Source organism: Lottia gigantea, assembly GCF_000327385.1.
Source record: "Lottia gigantea unplaced genomic scaffold LOTGIsca_3, whole genome shotgun sequence".
NCBI classification, from domain to species: Eukaryota; Metazoa; Mollusca; class Gastropoda; family Lottiidae; genus Lottia; species Lottia gigantea.
The window spans coordinates 3,352,131-3,368,851 of NW_008708986.1; the positions used below are offsets into that span (position 1 = coordinate 3,352,131).

The 16,721-nt window shown below is 34.3% G+C and overlaps 2 protein-coding genes across 2 annotated transcripts in view; one reads left to right on the plus strand and one right to left on the minus strand.

Annotated features, from left to right (window-relative positions):
• LOTGIDRAFT_153339 (hypothetical protein) overlaps positions 1 to 9,009 on the plus strand; it is a gene marked incomplete at both ends in the record, with an annotated part of 10,373 nt that extends 1,364 nt beyond the window's left edge. The window contains 5 exons of the mRNA XM_009057239.1: positions 2,873 to 3,049; positions 3,702 to 3,878; positions 4,307 to 4,489; positions 8,115 to 8,291; positions 8,678 to 9,009. Coding sequence (XP_009055487.1) covers positions 2,873 to 3,049; positions 3,702 to 3,878; positions 4,307 to 4,489; positions 8,115 to 8,291; positions 8,678 to 9,009 — 1,046 coding nt within the window. The remainder of the gene's footprint in view (positions 1 to 2,872; positions 3,050 to 3,701; positions 3,879 to 4,306; positions 4,490 to 8,114; positions 8,292 to 8,677) is intronic.
• Positions 9,010 to 12,335: 3,326 nt separating this feature from the next.
• Positions 12,336 to 12,796, minus strand: LOTGIDRAFT_104549 (hypothetical protein; the record flags this gene model as incomplete). The annotated part of the gene is given in 2 exon segments (XM_009057240.1): positions 12,336 to 12,603; positions 12,615 to 12,796. Coding segments are annotated over 2 exon segments (450 nt in total), but the record flags the coding sequence as incomplete, so codon positions are not given.
• Between the last annotated feature and the right edge of the window lie 3,925 nt (positions 12,797 to 16,721).

Genomic DNA, 16,721 nt, shown 5'->3' on the forward strand with positions numbered 1-16,721 from the left:
TTCCTTAGAATGGCTATATTTTGTTTTTTTGGTATTTATATCATTCCAGATTTTACCATAAAACTATAGTTTCGATTTCCCCAACAGGTCCAAATTATAAATAATAAGAAAATCGATGCAAGACAACAGATTAAAATATTTCGTTTCATTTGAAACAAATAGCCATTCCGGATTTTATCAGAAACCTTTAACGTGTCCGATTCCAATTGTGTACAATATTTTTCCACAAACGTGAATCTAGTCAACTGTCTTCTCTTGTCAAAGTAAACTATATATCATCCCAGTCAGTGAAAGCAAATAGTTCCCAAGCGAATAAACAAGGCGCTTTATAGATTTTAATTTTGGAAAATAAGATTGACTTACACTTAATCACAGAGACCTGGGCAAAGGATAGCATAGACCCGACAATTGGTCAACTCCTTCATAGTTTATCTGGATTCAAATTTCTACACCAACCGCGAAAGTTTCGCAAAGGGGGTGGCGTTGCACATTTAGTTCCTGCATCACATGAGAGGTGTATGAACTTCAAGTCATTCCAGTATTTAGAAGTGGCCATCAAATCCAAGAGTCAGTTTTTAATATTGTTGTCATTTATCGCCTACTTTACTAAAAATCAATGTACTGTGGACATATCCATATCTGAAGTTAGATCACTCTTACAAGGGTCAATCTCACAGTACCTTCTTGTTGGCGGTGATTTCAATTTTCACTGTGAATCGTCATCCCAAGACATGCTGAAGTTGATGGACATGGTCGCATCGCTTGAATTCAGATAACATGGACGTGAGATCGACTAACAACTCCTCTCTATTGGGAAGACTATTTACAATGGCTTGATTGATACCACTAGAACCGAATATCACCGGAATCAGATTACATCAGCCGACTCCAAGGAGAAAAGTGCAATGAATAATGTTATTCCTGAATCAGCATCATCTGAAATTGAGGCTGCAGAACTTTTGTCGAACGTCTCTATTGAGAAAATTGACAACTTATGTGCCAGGTTTGATTCTGCTGAACCAAACCAACACCAAGAAGACCAATGTTTATCCAAACCGCATACCTTCAGACCATCTACAGTGGCAGAAGTCAAGAAATTGATACTGGAAGCTCCATCCAAATCTTGTAGACTTGGCCCCATGCCTACTGAACTGGTAGAAAAGTGTGTTATGTGGACAATCTAACATCGTTCATCACGGATCTAGTTAATGAATCATTGGAATCTGGGATAGTCCCCGATTCTTTTAAAACTGTTCATGTTAGGCCTTACAGACCGGTCTCTAATCTACGATTTGTATAGTTGCGAAACAGCTCTGTTGCGTGTACATAATGACATCGTTACTGCTCTAGATTCAAGTAAACATATTATTCTATCGATGCTGAGCGCTGCCAACGACAAAATCCAATTTGTACAGTTTTAAACTGGTTCAGATCATATCTTAGTGATAGGAGTCAGTCTGTTGTTATTGGTAATGGTAGTATTTCTTCCAAGGGTTCTTCCTGGTGTGCCACGGGGCACTGGTTTAGGCCCAGTTTTGTTCACGCTATACACCTCTCCTATAGAGGACATTAGTATTAAGCATGGTCTAGAATGTATGATATATGCCAACGAGAGTCAAATTTATCTCACATGCAGTGAACCAGTTGATGAAGTTGCTAATTAAGCTTGTTTAGACGAGTTACAATTATGGTTATATGAAAAATAAGAATATTGAAGCACTGTGATAAATCTTGGTGTCATGTTCCACTCAGACTGTTCTCTTGAGATATTTGTAAAACAAACTTGTCGGAGTACCTCGTACGCATTGTTCAAGATTGGTAGAATTGTGCGAATCCTTGATCAGGAATGTACAGAGAAATTAATTCACGCAATGATAACATCCAGATTATACTATAATCTTCGCGATGCTGAACTTAAAAAGCAACTGAGCTCATAAAACTCTGCAGCACGAATGGTGACAGATTGTAGAAAATTCGAACCAATTACTCCTATGCTACACCATCTGCTTTAGTTACCCGTCGCGGAACGTGTTTAGTTTAAAGTATTGCTGACAATCTGTAAAATCATCTACGGTATAGCCCCGGTCTATCTTATCGAACTTTTGGATATTAGCTTACTTCATCACATGGTTGCTCCAAGCGAAATGCGAACAATAAATTTTATGGATCAAGAATTTTTGCCCAACACGCTCGACAACTATGGAATAAATTACCACGAAACCTACGATCTGAATCAAACCTAGACTCTTTTAAACGCAGCATTAGAACACTTCTTTACAAACGTCATGTTACTAACTAATATTGTTCTTCGATTGTGATATGACTTTAATCGTTATGGTGTATTTTCTAAAACTTACTGTTTTATTTTTACCTATATGTTTTTATACATAGACATGTGTATTTTTTTTTTATATATTGTTATATCTCCGTTGAATACATTAAGTATTTTTAATTTTGAAATAAATATTATTATTATTATTACTTACCCTTAAACTTGACGGCCATCTATTTTCACCGACCCTTCCTGAAGCCTTAGATTCTGAGGAATCTCTGTAACCAATTTAGGTGTTTTAATCTGCTTCACTCGGATTTAATGTGGCTTTTAAAGGAGCCTCTGAAATCTGGGAAAACCGCATGCAATTGACAACATTTGAGAGACTGATCATCGCATTAAGATGCTCATGATTTACTATCCAGATCTAATATGATCTTGTTTTGGATCAATACGCCATGAGTTATTAACTGATTAATATCCGGTATATTTATTTATGAATTCCGATGATGGGTTCATTTGTACCATTTTTGAAACATCGTCATGATTGAAAAATACAAGTATTTCAAATATAACATTCGCCTTTGTTTTTATTCACAGTTATAAAATGTCCAGAGCCTCAGTATATAGATAATAGTTTTATGAATAAAGAGACTAATGAATATAATACCTGGGTGATATACACGTGTTTTCCTGGTTATTATAAAACATTAGGAAATCTAGAGAGGAGGTGTACTGCTGGCGCTATATGGAGTGGTGAACAACCTTATTGTGCTGGTGAGTTTTTAGCTACCCTCTTGTTTTGAGAGAGGGATTGCGTTCAAACAACATGGCACACATTGTAACCGTTTTGTTTATTACCCGTAAATTAACTGATATGAGAATTTCGTTATGATATTTATAGCTCTTTTAAAAAAAATTTTCTTTAGAGTGGTTTTAGATCAATAGAAGATTTTTCAACGGAAAAAAAACAGACGGTTTCGCACCAACACTTTATCATCTCCCAATTTTATTGAAACTTATGGCAAAATTCCGCATACACCATGACAAAAAGAGCTAATGACAATATTAAGAATACTGAATCTTTTGATTCGATATTTCATCAGAAAGTTATTGGATTCTTGACATGAATACTTTCAGTCTGTTAAGAATGCAACTCAAGATGGATCATTACTTCATTTGGATTGTTTTTATCTTGTTATCTTTAATACACTGTGACCACTTTATGATAATACTGTCGCAACGGCGATTTATATCAAATGTTATTGCGACGTTGATGATTTTTTTTTTTTAGAATAACAAGACTCTGAAACATCGGACAGATGCAAATAGAAGGTATAGGTGTTTCCAATACACGTAAATAAACAAATATTCTACTGAATATCCGAATAAACATATTGATCTGATTGGCTGTCTTTTATTACTTCAGAAATATATTGTCCATTTCCCAAGAAACCATTGAGGTCGACACCACAATTTACATCATTAAAATGGAAAGGTACTTTATCATATACTTGTGATTATGGTACGTCTTTAGCTAGCGGTAACCTCACACGACATTGTTCAGATGACGCTACCTGGGATGGTGAAGAGCCAGTTTGTGAAGGTATGATAAGTATTAAAGAAACTTGCATAAAAATGATCTTCATTTACACACTCTTTCAGGTTTCAACACAATTCTTAGAGCTAACAGACTGATGTTCGTGTTATTTAATTCGATTGTTTGAGAATTTAGTTCTCGACTGGTATTAGTAAGATTCTGTCTTGAATCTGTACAGGTGGAATTCTTAATGTTCAGACTGGCAATGGATTGGTAATAGCACGAAGATCTTCTTAATCTAGACAAACTCAAATATCAGCATTGATCCATTTTAGACCAAGCTTTTATACATATTTGGCCCTGTGTTGTACAGTTGACAAAATCTATTTTGTGAAACGCAATCTCAGATGTTTTTATCGTTCGGTATGATTTAATTTGGCTGTTGCTGAAGAGCTTCCTTTCACGAGGAGTTATTTTGCTTTTAATATTTTCAGAAATTCGATGCGGCACTCCACCAGAAGTATCCAACGCCACAACAAACCACGAGGAACCAATATCAAATTATGGAACTATCATTTATTATTCTTGTGATCATGGTTACCTCAATTCTGGAGGTAAAATCTATTCTGAATGTGGACGAGAAGGTGATTGGTCTGAAGTAGATCTAGATTGCGTTGGTAAGTTATAATATTTACGTATTTATTGTAAGCAGTGAGTGAGTAAGACGCCTGCTCGCTGACCTTAAGATTCAGGGTTCAGTCCCGGAAAATGTCGACACGATACGTGGGGATTTTTCCTCAGATTTATCCCTGTCAGTGATACAGGTCGATGTATCTGACATAGTAAAAAGGGTCTAGTGTGATGTGAAAGGGTTTCAGCCTGGGGTTTCCCACATAAAAAGTCCAAATTCGCTTCACAAACTTTAATAATCAAACATCAGATTTTCGTAAAAACACGCACTTTTTCTCAATACACAATATCCCTCTAGGGAACAATTGACAATTGCCTAAGCAGGCGTGATTATCCAGTTACAAATGGAAATGGGAGGGTCTAATACTTCAAATGGAACATAACACTAGTCGTTCGGATGAGACAATTAACTGAGGCACTGTGTGCTACATGGTGTACACGTTTAAGACAGTTGGAAATCGAAAAAGAGCAGGCTAATGCCGCTGTCTTGGCAAAATTTTCCTCATTACACACTGCATGCTGTTGTCCGTTTCCATTAGTCCAATTAGGTACAGATGAGTAGGACTTAAAATCCCATTCATTTCATTTCATTTGAAATATCTATATAATAATCTGAAAGAAGAGTTAAAACGAAAATGAAAAAACAATGATTAATCCTTCTTTTAAACTTTAAACGGAATATTTTACAAGAATAATTGATATATTTATCTGAAGAAAAGGATTTTTAATAAAACAATTCATACTGTTTTGAAACTGGCGTATACTCCCCCTGAATCTTTAAAAACTACATACGATATAGCAATGTCTTTAATATTCCATTTATACAATGGTTCATCTGATACCTACGAAAGCCGGGTCAGGACTTCCAACTTCCGATTTTCAAGTTTTTTTTTCACTTCCGACTTCCAAGTTTTTTTTTCACTTCCGACTTCCATGTTTTTTTCACTTCGGGAGTTATTGCCCTTTGATGACTATTTCGTAGATAAAGGGAACATTCTCTTCATTATCACAATACTGGTAAATTGCCAATAAAACGGCACTTTAATCAATTTTCATGTAAGTTTGGATGGTGATATTGATATCCTGTCTTTCATCAAAAGAAACATGCAGGATCAACATCTACCAACTGCCGTAACATATCTCTCTACCTCAGCCTCAAGCCAGTGGCAGACTGGTGTTAAGAAATGTTTATGTTATAGTCCCATAAAAAGATTTACAGCAAAAGAACTTTTATTTACTGTTCAGTGAGCATTTGTTTGTATTTTGTGTTTTATTATTATTCATGTTAGATTGATGCCAACCCATAATTCCAACTGGAAAAAATCAAAAAAGTCAAATGATGCTCAAATCAAAGCAGTGCTATTGTTTTAAAATTGTTCAACACGTAGATTTTCTCTCGAGATTTTCGACATACTTATAATTTCATTTGTTTAAATTAAACTTTTTTGTTTCTTTCAAATATATTGCTTTATATTACGCATTATTTCTACATAAAACGAGACAGCCTGGTCGGTATTTCTGGGTAAATGTATGTATGTAAGTAATAATTTGACCAGTTCCAGAAAGTCACCAGAGCATCCGAATCGATCATGTTGTGCACATTGGTTGTGGCAGGCTATTACGTCTTCAAGATCAATTTGTACACCATAGTTATGGTACCATTTACTTCTGGGTTGTAGAATATAAAATCAGGTTTTCCACTGTCACCTTCAGCATTCCTTTTAGTATTTATTACGTGTAAATTCCACTGGGTGGCAAGCATGTGTATTTCTGCTTGCAGTAAATGCTTAAAGCAAAACCGTAGACATGCTGTGTGTAAGAAATGATCCTCATGCATGATTCCAGAATCTCACACGTCTTTGAAGAAGGCTATCCACAAGCCTGTGCCTTGTTTTCTTAAGATAGACCACCAGGCCTCAATTCATTGATATGCTGTAACTTTACCTTGGCGGAAACATCTGATGCCAGACAATTCATCGTCTTATTTCTCCTAAAAAATGGTCGCAGGCACCTTATTAGGGAGTTTTCTGTACCCGGATCGCATCTAACAACCCTTGGAACATAACCTATTTCTTTGACACACGCTAGGTAGTAAGACGCTACTACTGCAGGGTCGTTGTTGGTGTAACTAACTTCAAGCCAGAGGACTTTCCGGCTATAACTATAGCTCTATAGCAAATCCGAAAGGTTTTAACTTATCATATCCATCGATATGCCATGATATAAAGTTAGGACGAGTTGACGAGTATTGTCTTCTAATTAAATGATGAGCGTTTCTCCTTTCAATTCCTGAAGGATCCAACAGGCGAAGAATGTCAAGAATAGTATCTCTCTTAGCAGTTAACCCGTGGATTCAGGTTATTTTTCTCCACATACATTTGTATCCGAGAGAACTTCCACTCCCATTCAATTCTTTCTTCACGGCGTGGACAACATCTTTTAAAGGACTGGCTTCACAAATATAAGTTCTAAGTATCCGCATCAGGTGTTTCACGCTTAATTGTATACCGTGGTGAAGTAAAAGCGTTTTTGAAATTTCTTGATAGGAAAAGTTCTTTGTAAAATATACACCAATGAGCTCCTCTCTGGAAAGACTTTCTAGTTGTATAGGGATATTACTTGGCAAGGTCTCCTAGAGAACGTAAAGTTATACCTAGAGAAAAAGGATACAAAGACATCAAATAATATTGTACACGATTGTAATGATATGATAAGCATAATCACAGCATGATAGCTTTAAGTGAGAAATTAGACCCTCTATTGTTCGTTTGCCAGCAGCCCAACAAATCCGAAAAGAGTAAGCATGTTCTGTTTCGCACGCGACACCCGCCACTACTCTAAAGGTCAAAATCATGAGTTCATGCCTGACTAAACAAATCTGCCAAAATGCAAGAAGCAGATTTGTCATATTTGACAAGTTCTCCGTAACGACCATAAAATTTTCTACAAGAAATTTCAAGTTTTTGTGTCAAGTAACCCTGTTTCAGTAATTTCACGGTTAATATTCGACCTCTTGCCAGAAAGTCCTTATAAAGAGAACAAGCTCTAGCATAGCGGACCAGTTGTGAAACTCTGTTATCCTCTGTTGAATCATACCTTAATTTGAACGTGTCTTAGGACTCTAGATATAAATTAAACCAAATTTTATTGAGATCAGATGACAACTGTGACTTCTATCAATTAACATAATATCCGTGTATTAAGGGTTGAAACTCCTCATCTTTTGTCAAAAAATTGAACTGTTAATTGTGCCGACAATATATGTCCCAATTATAAAGTGGGCTTTATATAAAAAAGAAATCAAAACATTAGATATGATCACAAAAGCGTACGCTTTATTACCAGCTCGCTGGCGGAAAAAACTTGGAAATCGGAAGTCGGAAGTGAAAAAAAAAACTTTGAAGTCGGAAGTTGGAAGTCTTTCGTAGATACCCATATAAAAGAAGATATTTTATAATTAAACGGGAGTGCCTATCAAAGATTTCTAAAAAACCTTTTCATCAGCAATACCGTGAAGTCAATTTTGTTTTTTCCAATAACATAAGTCCAGTTGTTGTAGTCCCTACCTTAGATGAAAAGCGTCAGATCTAAAGCTTTTATTAATTATTACAGGTGTTTATTGTGGTAAAGCACCGTTATTTATTGGCGCTAAAAACAACGCGTCTGGTGAGATGTACATGGATATAGCAGTATATGAATGTTTTATACAATTAGATGACCATATTGAAACCTGGATTAAAACATGTAACCAATATGGTGTTTGGGTGGGCAAGGAACCCGAATGTACAGGTAAGTAGGGAGGAAAAATCCACATTATACGCCTACTTGAAATATGGAGGTATGTTGCTGTCGCTCTATCCGATTTTCATCTATCTAGGTGATTTTAACCATTTAGTTCTATGGGAGCTTGATTTTCTCCCGATTTGTATGGAACTGGGGTGTGTTTATTTTTCAAGGTTAGTTTGAAATTGACTATTTTGATGTATATAAGACATAGTTACACAATATGACGAGTTATTTATTGTGAATTGCATGATAGTATATAAGTTTTCATTATGTAGATTTTCTCTTGAGCAGTCTGGAAGTATTTTTACCTTATCAAAAGCGACCTTAGGTGTAAAAGCGTGAGAATCATAATCCTTGAACTAAACCTTACGATGTGATATTAATTACAGATGGATGGTATGATAAGAAGTTTGAACCAGAGCCAGTAGAGGCACCAGGATCTGTTGGAATTGGTATTACTGTATTCGCCATATTTGTTACACTGATCATTTGTATCATCATATTGGATGTAGCTACACTGAAACCACATTTCGTCTATCTGAGACGAAACCTTAAGGATTTCAGAAAGACTGTAAGGAAGCAGTATAGAATCCTGAAAGCTCATCCTAAATTCATTGACTTTACGTATAAAATTAGAATGAAGAAATGGGATGAGAAGAGATTGACTCAAATCCGTCCAGAATCTTCTCCGCCTAGTGTTCTTGGTGAGGTCACAGACTGAATTCATCTGTTAATTTATGACTTGTATATTTATTACGGCATTTTGATCAGGTATTGATGTTTCAAATTTCATTTTGCATTTCAGTTTTATTAGATACTTATTATGTTATAATTATAAATACAAAATAATCAAATTATATTTTCCTATGTTGCCTTTTCGTGAGAGATGTCTCTGTAATAAACCGTATAGTAACAACAGCTCAAGTAGCTCACTGATTTGCTAAGGATACAGCTCTAGTAAGGTTCTAAGGAAGGTAGATCATAATAAGTAAAATTGACGTTTTGCTCACTTAATCGACGTCTTAACCTCTAAATCTTTCCTTGATTTGATGAACACCAAACAAAGCATATGCTTGTAGAGTTTAGTTTTATTTCGATATCAAGCTCTGATTTCTATCACTACCACCTGCAATCTACTACAAGTATGGTTAACTTCAAACCTTTCCTTCAGTTATAAACCAAACATGTGTTTACTACATAAAAAAACAACATCTGACCTCTTTGAACTCGTTTATTGAGAAATTATTACGATTGAAGTTTAATTTTCAACATATAAATCATTTGTATGATTGTAAAACCTTTGCAAAGCTGAACACCTGATTTGAAATATAAATTACCCAAGACGTTCACAAGATTAGGTTGGTGCAGTTGATAAAGTATGTTAATGGTGTTACGTCATGTAAATCATTGATGCTACAACATAGAAGTAATTGGACTAAACAACAGAATAATATATTGCGTTTCATTGCTCGTTTAATACAGTTTCGCCCTTCTTGTGCCCCTTCTGTTCTTGTTCACGTTTGGCAGCATTACCAAATAACACCAAAGCCAAGTACATAACAAATTTAACAGTTACTGTGACAAGCATTAATAACATGAGTGAGCTTGGCCCATCAGAATCAAACAACTTACCACCCAGATAAGGAAAAATGATTTCTCCTATACCCGAAGCTACTAGACAAGACGATATTGCACAACCAGTGACGGGGAGGTGTTGATCGCTCCACGCTAACACCCCGGGTAGAAATACAGCCGAGAACATACCAAGAGTTACTGATCCTATCCATAGAAAAGTTGCGTCTTTTTCTGCAGCTAAATACAAAAATACAACAGCTACAAGCTGTCCTACACAATTTATCATAAGAATGATAAAAATTCCTATTAATTTTGACAAAATTAAATTGACTATACGACCCACCACAAAGGCTCCCCAAAATATTGACGTCATGGTCGCCATTGTTTGTTTTGACAATTCGAGTTTGCTCATGACCCCAAAGGGAAGCAATAGATCACCATATGCTAATAAATATCCAAACACCGGAATATGGTATAATATGAGCAAAACAAGAAACACCATTGATATTGGCGTCAGATTTCCATACGGTCCATCGCTATCAAACGCTTTATAATGTATTTTTTCACTTCTGTTTTGATAGTAGTAGTATATAAAGGCTATTGCTGGAGGTAGTGTTACAGATCCGAGAATTAAATACGCGTAATGGACCTGGATATCAGCTGCAGTCAATTGGTCAACTTCAGTAATATTCATTGTACTGTTGACACAGACTGGAGTGGCCGCAACACAACTGTGAGCTTGCTCTTTTTCTGATAAAAAAGGCTTCGCTACAAACGGTGCTACAAACGATCCAATGGCAGCTGATAAAGACACAAACTGGAAAGCAATTCCTTTATCCTCTTCCCAAATTAGTCTACATATTGCTAATATCGCTGAAAATAATAAAAGAAGATATAAACCGCACCTTTCGAATATAAATTGCAACCATTTAAATTTTTATTTACAACCCTTGGAATCTTATTGGCAACCAATGAAATCTTATGGCAACCGATGAAATCTTATGGCAACCAATGAAATCTTATTGGCAACCAATGGAATCTAACTGGCAACCTCGGGAATCTTATTAGCAACCCTTTGGATCTTATTTGCATCCATAGGAATCTTAATGGTGACCATTAGAATCTAATTTGCAGCAATCAGAATCTAATTTGCGATTTGGGATCTAATTGGCATTACTTGACATCAAAGTACGACCGGTTTTAAAATACCATCCTGAATCTAACTATGGACATACACGACTCCAGGTTCTGTCAACAAAGAATAAGGAGATATTTTTAACTTCGAATTGTTGAATTAAACAAGGGGGAAATAATGAACTATTGAGAGCACCTACCATAATCGACGAATCCTTTTAATACGCCCTGCAGTAAAGACATCATAATCAAAAAGGTAAAACTTGCAGTGATTGGTAAAACTATGTTTACAACACTTCCCAATAATAGAGATATCGCCAAAAATAATCTCATGTTAATGTACGATTGTACTAAAACTGACAGAAGACAACCAATAATAAATCCAACACCCTGTACAATAAATAGATCTGTTATTGTCGCCATGTCTACATCGACCATTACTTGTAGATCTAGCAGTACAGGTCCTAAAATACCATTGTCTATACCCTGAAATGATGAGAAAGTATAAGATCAACTTCATCTCACAATGTCAAACTATTAGAAACCTCGTCTTATACCTTGACTTCAATAACCACCTTTCTATAAGTAATACAACAATTTAAGTGGATTGTACGCCAGCAAATAAAACTTATCAGAGCCCTCGACGTAAAAACTGTAAAAGTTATGGCTTATTGTTAACCAAATTTTACGTCGAGGACTTTGATTGGCTGCATTCGATAGAATACAATCTAATGAAATTTACAAACGTCTTTCATTCAAGATAGGTGACTATTAGTCAAGATATAAGACCAAGTTTGTAATAGATGCGTTATGAAGATGCGCTCAGTTGTTACTTTAAGTTATGACAAAGTGGTTTATTTATCCATGTGCATTGCATAAATTGCATACTCGGGGTACAAATTCGGGGTACAAATAAGAGACTCTATCGCTTTCATTGATCGATCGTGATATATTTATGTTATGTCAGACATATTTTTGTCACTCGGAATATGTTTATGTCATTAGAGCTATAGTAATGTTATTCGTGATGTATTCATGCCAGTCGGGATATATTTTTATGACTCGAGATACATTTATATATTTACGTCAAGCAGTCTACTTTCATGTCACCGTAGAATATTTATGTCATTCAAAATATATTTATATCAGTCCAGAAAGTACGGAAGCGTACGGAAGCATATAAGGGCCATTCATTTTTTTTGTTTTGAATTTTTAAGTTAGTATGTTTCAGTTTCAAGTTAGTATGTTGAATTTTCAAGTTAGTAACTCGAATTTTCAAGTTAGTAACTCGAATTTTCAAGTTAGTATCTTGAATTTTCAAGTTAGTATGTTGAAATTTCAAGCTAGTATGTTGAATTTATTAAGTTGAATTTTCAAGTTAGTATGTTGAATTTTCAAGTTAGTAATCTTGAATTTAGTAACTTGAAAATTCAACATACAAACTTGAAAATTCAACATACTAACTTGAAAATTCAACATACTAACTTGAAAATTCAACATACTAGCTTGAAAATTCAACATACTAGCTTGAAAATTCAAGATAATAACTTGAAAATTCAACATACTAACTTGAAAATTCAACATACTAACTTGAAAATTCAAGTTACTAAATTCAACATACTAACTTGAAAATTCAACATACTAACTTGAAAATTCAACATACTAGCTTGAAAATTCAAGATACTAACTTGAAAATTCAAGATACTAACTTGAAAATTCAAGTTACCAACTTGAAAATTCAAGTTACCAATTTGAAAATTCAACATACTAACTTGAAAATTCAACATACTAACTTGAACATACTAACTTGAAAATTCAACATACTAGCTTGAAAATTCAACATACTAGCTTGAATATTCAAGATACTAACTTGAAAATTCAAGATACTAACTTGAAAATTCAACATACTAACTTAAAAATTCAACATACTAACTTGAAAATTCAACATACTAACTTGAAAATTCAACATACTCACTTAAAAAATGAAAAAAAAAAAATGAATGGCTCTAATACGCTTCCGTAAGAAAGTAAGTCATCATTCTGTGTATTTTTTTTTTTATATCAGTCCAGAAAGTAAGTCCTCTATGTAATCTTTTTTTATATCAGTCCAGAAAGTAAGTCATCTGTGTATTTTTTTTATATCAGTCCAGAAAGTAAGTCATCCGACATACACTGGAACCGCAAAAAATGTCGGATTAGCGAAAGTGTCAGAGTACTCAACATTTTTTAACATGTGCCACGTGTTACTATTTATAGCTCAGTGACCCACATTCTACAGACGGCACATTTCTAATAATAAGACAATAATAAAAGACAATTCAGTTGTATTTGTTACTATTATTTAATTGTTCATCAATCGGGACCAGAAAATGATGTCGGATTACGCAAAATGTCGGAATACTCAGATGTCGAATATCACAGAAGAACACTGTAGTTTTCGATTTTAATAATGTAATAACTTACAATTATAACAAAACCATAAAAAAGCCATGCTGTCTCAAACAGCTTTGATTTGTCTTTAATATCAACCATTCTTAGTTTTCTACAAAGATAAAAACGAAAATTTAAAATGAGAGATGATAAATGCGATACATATGGAAGATCACTTTTAAAAGGTAAAAGTTTCATTATAAAAAACGATGTGACCTAACTTTTTCAACATACTTAAAAAAATCAGACTCCCCCTTTAAAGTAGAATTGTTTGCAATAATACTGCATATGAATAACCAATTTTTAACTTTAACAACAGGTGAACCATGTACATAGAATATCTTGGCGGATACATTGAGTTCAAAATAGGACTTTGAGGTACAATTTTTGGATGGTAGTGGCCTTATTTCAGATTAATAAAGCGGGTTGAGATGAATTCAAGTCAAAAAAATTTCACACGGCATGCCCCAACATAAAAAGTCACAGCTGTACAAATTTTGTTTGCTCAATGACACGTACCTTCGGAGTGTCAATGATTAAAGTCTACTGACGTGTAAGGATTAATGTGACATAGGAATAATCATAAAGGATATTTAAAAATATTGACGCTTCAATTACCGGAATATTTTATTTTATTTCAAACATAACATAAAAGCTATTATAGAAAGGTCATGAGAGAAGTTACTAATGCTAGAATTCAATGAATATTTTATAATAATAACGCTTATTATTAAAATTGACATTAAATAATTATTGCCACATATTGATTCAATTTGTTTACTGGTTGACATTTACAATGTACATATACTTTTTGTACAATGTCAGGTCAGCCTACCCATGTATTGTGGTACCTTGTGGGCACAGGAACATTTTAGACTATCCAGTAATGTTGCGACTCATTCATAGTTTTGTATAGATACCAAAATTTGTGTCACATTTGGCTTTTGTTATGGCGAAAATTCTCACGAATTAGCTGTCTATATCACATTCATATTACATTTGATTTGTTTTAAATCAACATATTTATAAATATCACTATTAGAAATATAGAAATATTATCACAGAACCTGAAACATGTTGTTTGTTATTCAGAGTTTCAAGTTGATTGGATTTGAAATTGAGACTCGTCTCAATACACCCTAACACTAGTCAAAATTCAGTAGGTCGAAGACTAAAATAGTTCAGTTGTCTGGAGATCGCACAGTGTGCATACTGCTTTACAATTAATGTATTGAATACTATTTTTAACAGAAAAAAATATTTTGTTATCAAAATATCCATTAAAAAATATTACAGCGTGTATATCACTCTTCAATTGATGTGTGACAATAGAGATTTTTTATTAACACAATTCTAATATTAAATATGACAAAGAAAATCTAAAGCATACATTGATACAATCATGAGCTGATGAAAAGGCATCAGGCGGTATATTACTAACCGATTGATATGGACAATCTGATGGAAAGTGAATTATTATGTTTAGATGAGTGAATCATACAGCCCCCCCCCCCCTCCAAACCGGGCATTTCTGTTGGTATCTCGGCCATGAGGGGTTTCATTGTAGCTGCATCTCCCTTTCAAGGATACAATAATGTTGTCTATGTAGCTGTCGTATTAATAGTAATTAATTTGTTATGTGCTTGCTGAGCTGATGAAGCTCAAGTTTGACTATCTGTATCACATTAAGATTATAAATTCAACACTCGGATCGTCTCCAACCAAAATAGTATGAACTGAAATGGCAACATGAAAATCAGGTCGTTTTTAACATTTCTTTTTCATGCAGAAATTCAACTTAATCAGCTAATCTATTTCACTTCGTTATTTAAAGAAGAAATCGAACCAGCTGATAACCTTCCCTGGTCTCCAGAAACAACTAGACGTCCACTGTAATTAATTTTATCTAAGAAATTTCGTCATTGTTTGACCGTGAACTTAAGTTTATCCTAACACCTAAATTTTCCAATCTTGATTATCTTCAATTATTAATAATCAATAATTGATTAACGAAATCTTAGTTGTACACTCAACATCTATCCTTCCAGAAATACTATAAAAATTGCAAGAATGACCACCCAAAGTTCTAAGCTATACCGATCATGCACTAGAGGCTTAATCTCAAACTGCAAGTGCGTGAATCCCTAAATTCACGATCAAAAATAGTGATAAAGGCGTCTCACTAGAGAGGCTTACTTTTCAGATTCAGAGAATCGAATAAATAATTCTGAGCATTGCGACATTTTGAAAAGACAATTTTTAAAGAAACTGCTTCTATGTTCAAGACAATGGGCTTTCCTATTTTGATGAAAAAGTTCATTTTCTGGACGATCAATTACTATTCGCTCAATGTGGGTTATGATATGATAAATGGTCGTCCAAGTTGAAATGATTAGAAACAGGCTTGTTCTGTAATTTGATATCTGATCTATGGGCAGTAAAACGAGAACGTAAATTATTTTTAATTTCTCTGACATATTGTTTTCACATGTGAAATTCTCCTGGATCGGTTACCTTTTCTTCGTAGAGTTACATATACAATAATTAGTTTCTGGTATAAAGGGATACGTCTTGTATCAATTTAACAAGCATGGGACACTCCTTAAGCCTGGAAACGATTTGACATAAAGTCTGTTCTTGGCTGTTATCTCCACTAAGGTTTCACCCCTAGCAATATTTTGTTTATAGCAGAGTGAAACGTGGGGAATTACTTGTTGTCCATTTGACCCACTGATTTTTGATTTTTAAATGATGTTTTCATGGCGTGGTCATATTTAAAAGAACAGATTTTTGAATTCCATGAAATTCTCAGCAATAACCATCTGCTAACGCCAGTCACAAGAGAATAGATTATCTAGATACCACTGTGTATAAAGAAGATTCGAAAGCAGAAACAAAGAAACTGATATTCACAATACAAGTACACTCGCTCATTGCCCATTATCTTGGCCAGAAAAATTTTCTCATGTCTATGTAATAACAAAAGTCGCACAATTATTCGATAAGAACAGAACTTAAATGACAACCTTGTTCATTACAAACTAAGTCAATCAGTTTAATAGATCAAACTAACCTTACGTCAATATTTAATCATAATTAGCTATCCAGCCGATCTACACCACTTCTTGGGAGAATCAAACGCTCGCTCGAGTGTTCAAAAGTTTCTATTTGTACAGAATAATGAGAATTCAATATTCATAAAAACCATTTTAACATATAAATTAATTCATTTATATTCAAGAGCATTTTTATTCGATTTATATACGGACGCCTACTGCAATGCTGATAACAATC